Source organism: Hypomesus transpacificus, chromosome 23 (assembly GCF_021917145.1).
Source record: "Hypomesus transpacificus isolate Combined female chromosome 23, fHypTra1, whole genome shotgun sequence".
NCBI classification, from domain to species: domain Eukaryota; kingdom Metazoa; phylum Chordata; class Actinopteri; order Osmeriformes; family Osmeridae; genus Hypomesus; species Hypomesus transpacificus.
Window position 1 is genome coordinate 19,969,152 of NC_061082.1, and position 8,122 is coordinate 19,977,273.

Genomic DNA, 8,122 nt, shown 5'->3' on the forward strand with positions numbered 1-8,122 from the left:
AGGAATCAGTGTTGAGGAGGACTGTATCACTAGAGGACAGAGGCGTCTGAAAGGAATAATCCGTGTTTACCAGATTGAAATGATTACAGCTCTGTCACGCCAGGCTCTGTCTACAGCACAGGCCTTTCTGAGAATAGCTTCATGAATATTACTGTGATTACCAAGAGGGGGCCTTGTCACGGGAAATTGACTGCTTGACTGACAGGCCAACTGCATTAAAGATAAGTGCGCCTTGTGTTTACATCCATCTCTCTCAGGTTTGGCTGGGGTCGGCATGGGCTTGATCAACCAGGGATTGGCTCACTGTCCTCAGAGGCGGAGCCTAGCATTACCGGCTGTGTTGTGTGGTTTCAGTCGGTCTCGTGTGGTTGTCTTCCAGGGTTCTGCTATCATGAACAGGAGCCACAGTCACGGAGACAGGTAGCCCACAGGTAGCCCAGCAGAACCTGTTGACAGGAGTCTCAGATGGAAGACGTCTCTGTCGTCGTTGTGAGAAGTGTTTTCTCTGAAGTGCAGGGTGGCAGGCACTCACAGGCCGTGCAGCTCTGCCTTTACTTTAATGAGTTTGGACAAGCTGAATGTTTGAAGCACAATGCAACGGTACGCTTTCGGTGTTATGGTCTTCTGGTTTTCTAATGATCGGAAATATTTATGTTTTTCAGAGAAGTCCCATACAGGGGTCAGCGAACAGGTCAAATTAATAGCTTTTTCTTCTCCCTTACCTCATAATTGGTTCAAAAGCATAACAGTCTGTGCAACATCCTTAACTTAACTAAGCCCCTTAACTCATTGCTGAATAGCATAATTGGATGGTAGAGCCTGTTCTACAATGTGTAAGAAAATAAATGTGTGTCTATGAAAGCAAATTCCCCAAACCATCTTAACAGCGTTAAACATTTGATTACTATGCAGTGCGCAGTAACAGCAACATTACTCCATTATTACATGCCGTTCCACGTAATTGAATGGGTAATATATCTGTGATTGCTCTGTGTGGCGTGGAGAGAGAAGGCCGTTGGTACGTGGGCTGTCTGGAGGGGTCTGCGTTGTTACTCATACTGTTACAGCGCAGCGACAATCACAGCGTGATTCATTTGTACTGTGGCGCCCCGCGGCTGGAGAAATCTCTGTTTCCTGCGGTAGTGCGTCAGCTGTCAGACTGGTTGGACTGGGAAACGTATGGACTAAACCAGTGAAAAAGACAGTGACTGAGGACGGCGTTCCTTTACTAAATGAGGGGTTAAATGGTGTCCTGCGGGCGGCACAAAGATTCATTGGAATTACTGCCACATGGATCTGTAAATTGAGTTTAAATGGTCTTAACTTGATGTGAGATGAATGGGGTTGAGTTGGTCTAGCGATCACCACTACATATTGCATTAAAGGGCTTCTGTCGCGTGCAGTTGAAATGTCTCAAGTGAATTTAAACACGAGCTTGTTTTTATTTATAAACGTAATTACCGACCGTCCGCAGTATCTGCACGCTTGTCACATCGAGCGGTCTGAGTGTGCAGTATAAAAGCAAAAGCTCTCATAATTATGTTTACATCCGCCGATGAAAATCCCAGGGCTGTAATGATCAGTAATTATAAATATTTTTCAGTGTGTCTCTTGCTTCAGCTGGGCCTATTGTGCGCTGTGAAGTGCAGAGTTGGTGCAGCTTAATTATGACATTGTACATGACTAAATGTACCAGTCTGCTTCTAGCCCGGAAAAACACTTCCAGTGAATAATCACGTTCAAGTCTGACTTTAAAGAGCTCATTACAGTTAGTTTTCTAAAGAGCAGCTTATTAAACACAGTTACCTAATAAGCATCTTTGGTGGTGCAAATTGCCGAAAATGATAATGAGTCTGATTAGGCCACGTTTCAATTACGACAGCTACCTCTTCCCTCCCCCTGTCTGTCTCTCCCCCTCCCCCAAACAAGCGGCCCCCCCCATTTATTTTTTAAAGATGGAGAAAAGTCCAGCGCTTTATGCTTGAGATTCTGCTGGAAGGCATTTGGTCTCTCTCTCTCCACCTCTTTCTTTCTATCTCTCTCTCCACCTCTTTCTGTCTGTCTCTCTCTCCAGCCCTCTCTCTCTCTCTCTCCACCTCTCTCTCTGTCTCTCTCTCCCCTCTCTCTCTCCCATCCCCCCTCTTTCTCTCTACAAACACACACACACACACACAGACACACATACACACACACAGACACACACAAAAAAAAAGGAATAGAAAAGTGCTCTGCCACCTCGGTGCTTCCTTTCAGCAGCACAGTAATGAATAGAGAATTGTGCAAGCGGCGGTCCAATTTACGCACTGGGAGATTGGATGGAGAGAGTGGAGGCCAGTTCCTGTTTGCTTAAAAACGGCCAAGGCTACCAAGATTAATAGTTCCCTAAAAGGTCAGCATCACTGTTTCATTCTCAATGATCACAGTAGAAGAAATTAAACGTTGTGCAATATCACCCGTCACTTGGCAAACTGTTGGACGCTTCGTCCTTGGATGTGTTCCTTATGTAACAAGTGTCAAACATAAAAGAGATCCATTACCCGTCTTGATTTTAAATAGCAAGTGGTCATTTTAGCATTTAAAACAAAAACATTTGATGTCTTGTATTGCAAAGAATAGCCAAGCTACACCAGAATAGACCTCTAAAACACACAGGCTTCTTGTTCTCATTAATCAGTGAAATTTGAGCCGAAGCGCTAAGGCCGTCTGAAAACATTACACTAATGGAACAGTCAGTAATTATACCAAGGAAGACAAAGGAGGCTGTGATTATTGATGTATCTGTGTTTTCTATCTATTTCCACCAAGGATGAAGAATGAAGAGCGTTCTGGCTAATGATGCTAATCCAGATCTCATGTCTGTCGTGGTAACAAACACACGTTCAGGAGAAGAAGAGGGTTCTGATGCTATATCTGGAATGTAAAGATAATGTCTCAGTGTCTACAGGAGAGCACGTTGGGTTTGCGTCCGTATGTTCAGTGTAGAAGGCCCTGAGTGGATGTCATCACTTTGAATGTGTTTGTTACCTGTTGGTGGTTGTTGAGTGTTCTCACACGAACCTGCTTGACCCAGCTGAAACACAACACACTGCAGGAGAAGATGGCCTCGCACACCTGTGTGTCATGCTGTAGGCACTTGTGATTGTTGACAGGGAAAGAGAATCCTGTTCTCCAACGTTCACACTCTGGGGAGCTGAAGTGTTGTGAGCCTGCTTCTTACATGGAGAGGAATGGCCTCTCTCTCCTCGGCTGCCTCCATGCTTCGCTGAGCTCGCTCCACCCTGCTGTATTTAAATTGCTCTTCTTTTCTCTGGTTTCCATTTCATTAAGCTTGTGATGCTCAGGGTTGTGAAGGAGCGCCTCTCTGATTGTCCAAAGTGGCACTTTGTACTGAGGGGATTTACTGTAAAAGGAAAAAAACAAGAGAAGAAAAAAAAACGACTTCACACTCCACATGTGCGTTCGTTTGTGAACAATCGTGACGGCGATTAGATTTAACAGACAACACTTTCCAGGTCCCTGCCCAAATAAGTATGGATAACCTTTTTGAACGTATTTATTATTATATCCATGAGAAGAGAACCTACTAATTCCAGATTGTTTTATAGTTGACAGTAAGCAGCAGTTCAATAAAAGCCATTTAACTGGTAGGATGAAACCTACAGCCGTTTAAGGCTCTTCAGCTTGTAATGTTAGAAAATGTATTAACACTTGAAATGTCTTTCCCCTGCTATGTATCGTGCCCACCTACACACTTAAAAAAGGAGCTGTTCTAACTAGAGGATTCATGCACAAAGGTCTGCAGAGAAGGAAACTCTTGACGTTCCTAAGGGAGTCTCACTTCAAACCCTCTCTGTGGGTACAACTAAACTGCACAGATGTGTTTTTTTTTTCCTTTTCTTTATCTTCCATCACAATGAATATATACATACTACTTAGCTACTGCTACTATTTCCTGATCATTTTAACCATAGAAGAAGTGTCTCTCTGTGTGTTCATCTCTTCCTCTCTGCTTCCTCCAGTCCTCCAGTGGAGTGTATTGTGTTTACTCTGAGCAGACTGAGTGGTACACGGCATCATGGCTGCTGTGTGCCATTCTGCCAGTCGTCTTTGCCTTGGGCTTCTCCTAATCATTAGCTTGGAAGGCTGACAACCGTGTGAGTTGTAGCATGGATCTCTTTGACTAAAACCTTGTAAATTAACACAATTAGCGCAGCATCATCCCGCTAATTAGCTGCTGGTGTCTGGTGTGGCGTCTGGGGGAGGGAGTCGGGGGGGGAGTCCACGTCTCTCTTCTACCAGACAGACGCCGCGCTCTAATCCGCCGCTGGAAGGGAACTGTTTATTGCCTAAATCCTACGATTGGGACTTAAGCTACAGGAGTATTAGGTATTGTACAGCATTGTCTGGTCAGGGAAGATGAGCAGAAGATGAGGCGCTGTGCTCACGGTGCATGACCACACACTGTGGTCATCAGTCATATTACTGTGGATGTATTACTGTGTGTGTGTCTGTGTGTGTGTTTGAGACAGCTTGCGTGTGTCTATACGTTCGCCATGATTGTTTTCAACTATAATCACTCCACTGTTCTTGGGGCTATACACTCTCCGTGCTAATCCCTGGCTTAGTCTTAGATGACAGCATATGGAACTACTTGCATTTGCAGATGGGGTTTAGGATTAAGCTTGTGAACCCTGCAGGCATCCCAGCAAAGAGGAGAGGAGGACGAGGGAGGCGTGTTCTCCCTCCTGGCTCGCGGAGAGGCCGGCTGTGGACAGACACTGTTGTAATTCACGCCAGGCCGAGCCGTCGGCGTGATGAAAGCAGCGGAGCGCTGCCAGAAAGATTGCTTCGCCGCTCGCCTCCGAGCAGATCTGAGACTGTCTCGGAATGGCTCCAATGTCTGTGTCAGTCTGCGCTGTGTTGGCTGTATTATACTGTGCTAAGCAGGTGTTGGGTCCCCCATCCACACCAAGCCTGACACATCCTCCTCCAGCAAGGCCTCTTCTAGGGCGGTCTGGATGAGGGGAAATCCTCTCACTTAGTGGGGGCCAGGATAGATTGGGTTTAGGAAGCTTCTGCGATTGGAGTTGGTTATTCTGTCTTCCCAGTTGAGTGTGCCAGGTGGGAATCCAAACCTGGTCTTCCAGTTGACCAGCCCATCATCTGCTAGACCCTATGGTCATTGTCACCACTGTTTCAAGTTGTCAATAAGTGTTGAGTCCGCTTTCTAGACATTTGCCAGGCCATTATTGTAAATAAGATGGATGTTCTTAATTGGCGTGCCTGATAAAATGAAAGACATTTGAAAATCAACATTTTGCTCTTTAAGTCCATTGACAAAATGGCAGCCATGACCCCTCTCATGCCTTGTTTTGTGCCTTGGCTGATGCAGACAGCTCGTGGTGACTGATCTCTCTCTCTCCCCCTGTGGACTGTCTAGGCCTAAAGATGCAGTGGACCCCCGAGCATGCCCAGTGGGCCGAGCAGCACTTTGACATCTCGTCCACCACCCGCTCCCCTGCTCACAAGGTGGAGGCCTACCGCGGGCACCTCCAGCGCACCTACCAGTACGCCTGGGCCAACGACGACATCTCCGCCCTCACCGCCTCCAACCTGCTCAAGAAATACGCCGAGAAGTACTCGGGCCTCCTGGAGGGCCCGGGCGAGAGGGCCCTGCTGTGCTCCTACGCCGACGGGACACCGGGACTCATGAACGGACGCAAGTCGGAGAGCGACTCCTGGCAGGAGGGGATTTACCCGATGAACTGCGCTCCAGATGTTGTGTCTGTGAGCAAAGCTGGGATGACAGCTGCCCTGCCCCCCACAGACGTGTCTGGCAGCATAGGCAGCTCCCCGGGGGCCGTCGGCAGCCTGGCCGAGGTTAGCTACTCCAGCAGCAACTGTGGGACCCACGCAGCCGGCAGCATCCACTCCGCCCTGTCCTCTCAGGAATACGCCGGCGGTTACAACGGCTCGTACCTGCACAGCAGCTACAGCGGCCAGAGCACCCCGGCCCTCCCCTCGCCTCACCCCTCCCCGCTGCACAGCGCCGGGCTTCTGCAGCCGCCCCCTCCGCCCCCGCCCCCTCCGCCCACACTGGTGCCCAGCTACAACGCGGGCCCCCCCAACCTGTCCAACTACAACTACCCCCCCACGGGGTATCCCCCCCAGACTGCAGTCGCCCCAGGCTATAGCCCGGGGGGAGGCCCCCCTCCATCCACCTATCTGCCCTCCGGGATCGCCGCCCCGACCCCCCTCCCCCCCTCCACCCTCCCCGGCTACACCTACCAGTCCCACAACCATGCGCCGATCGCACCAACTCCTCTGAACGGCAGCTCGGCCAACTCGCTGAAAAGAAAAGCTTTCTACATGAGCGGCCATGGAGATATGGACTCCAGTTATGGTCATTTCAACTACAGCCAACAGAGCTCCTCCCACAGCCCCATGTACAGGATAGCAGACGGCGGCCTCTCAGACAGAGGGAACGGGTTTGACAGGAATGCCGAGGCGGCGTCTCTAGCGTTCAAGCCCGCCAAGCAGCCCATATCCTCCGATCTGCAAAGAAAATGTAGCGGTCAGTCTGGCAGAGCGCCCAGCCCCCCGCCAGGCGTCCTACGCCCCTGCGACTCCTTCAGGAAGTTTCCGTCCGAGGAACACAGACAGCACCTTGCGCATGCCATCGCCGGGTCGGACGTGGGCCCCGCGACCTCATCCACACACGCTGCGGAGGAACAGCTGAAGAACAGCGACGCCAGCCTGGTGGAGATGGTCACCACCGAGATCCTCCAACAGGCGCCCCCGGTGGACTGGAGTGACATTGCCGGTCTAGATCTGGCCAAAGCCGCCATCAAAGAAGAGATCCTCTGGCCCATCCTTCGGCCCGACATGTTCAGCGGACTGTCCTCGTTACCTCGGAGCCTGCTCTTGTTTGGACCTCAGGGGTCAGGCAGGACTCTGTTGGCCCGCTGCATGGCCAGCCAGCTGGGCGCCGCCTTCCTGCGCCTCAGCGGCTCCGCCCTGGTCACCAAGTGGCCGGGAGACGGCGAGAAGATCATCCAGGCCTCCTTCCTGGTGGCGCGCTGCCGCCAGCCCGCCGTGGTGTTCATCAGCGAGGTGGACGTGCTGCTGTCGGCCCCGCAGAGCGACGACGGCCCCGTCAGCCGCATCAAGAGCGAGCTGCTCCTGCAGCTGGACAGCCTGCTGGCGTCGTCCGAGGAGCACGTGCTGGTGGTGTGTTCCAGCAGCAGGCCCGAGGACATTCCCGACGCCTTGCGGAGGTACTTCGCCAGGCGCCTCCTCGTCCCCCTGCCCGACACGGCCGCCCGCCACCACATGATCAGCCAGCTGCTCTCCCAGCACAACTACTGCCTCAGTGACAAGGAGGTGGCCATGCTGGTCCAGAGGACCGAGGGTTTCTCTGGGCTGGACGTGGCTAGGCTGGTCCAGGAGGCCGTGGTGGGCCCCCTCCACGGCCTTCCCGCCAGCGATCTCTCAGCCATGCACCCCAGCCAGATGAGAGCCGTGGCCTACCAGGACTTCGACAACGTCTTGTGCAAATTCCAGCCCAGCATTTCACCGAAGGAACTCGACACGTATACCGAATGGAATAAAATGTTTGGTTGTAGTCAATGAGGGGGAGCTGTTGTGAGACTGAGTGAGCGATCCTCATACTGTGTTGTGTGCTCCCCCCTGCTGGGACGGAAGAAAGGACAGGTTAAGGTGCCCTTAAACCCTCCGTGCAGCACATGCACAGCCCAGTACAGACCTGGATAAAACACAGGCACAGGCTTTAGACACATGCTGGCGGTCGGCACATTTAACAGTAGAGAACTGGTATTTCTATGCTTGCTTCTGCCGAAGCCGAGTCCTGCTCACATCGCTCTGAACTGATGACATCCCTGTGTGTGTGTGTTTGTGTGTATATAATTCTGCTTTTCTTGAGATTCATTTGCTATCAAGTGCCTAAGGTGGTGCTCCTTTATTTTGGTCCTCGTTATTTCTTCGCCTCACAATCTACATTGGTGGCATGTGCTAATACAAAAAAAGCTTTAATATGAGACAAAAATACAAAATTGACCCCCCCCCACTCCTCTACCCATTTTCATAAATAGTATCTCACAAC

General features: G+C 50.8%; 1 protein-coding gene across 1 annotated transcript; it reads left to right on the plus strand.

Annotated features, from left to right (window-relative positions):
* Positions 1–5,445: 5,445 nt before the first annotated feature.
* Positions 5,446–7,718, plus strand: fign (fidgetin). Its single transcript, XM_047046054.1, has one exon. It carries the CDS (start codon positions 5,449–5,451, stop codon positions 7,630–7,632), a length of 2,184 nt encoding a protein of 727 aa, XP_046902010.1. The 5' UTR covers positions 5,446–5,448; the 3' UTR covers positions 7,633–7,718.
* The last annotated feature ends 404 nt before the right edge of the window (positions 7,719–8,122 follow it).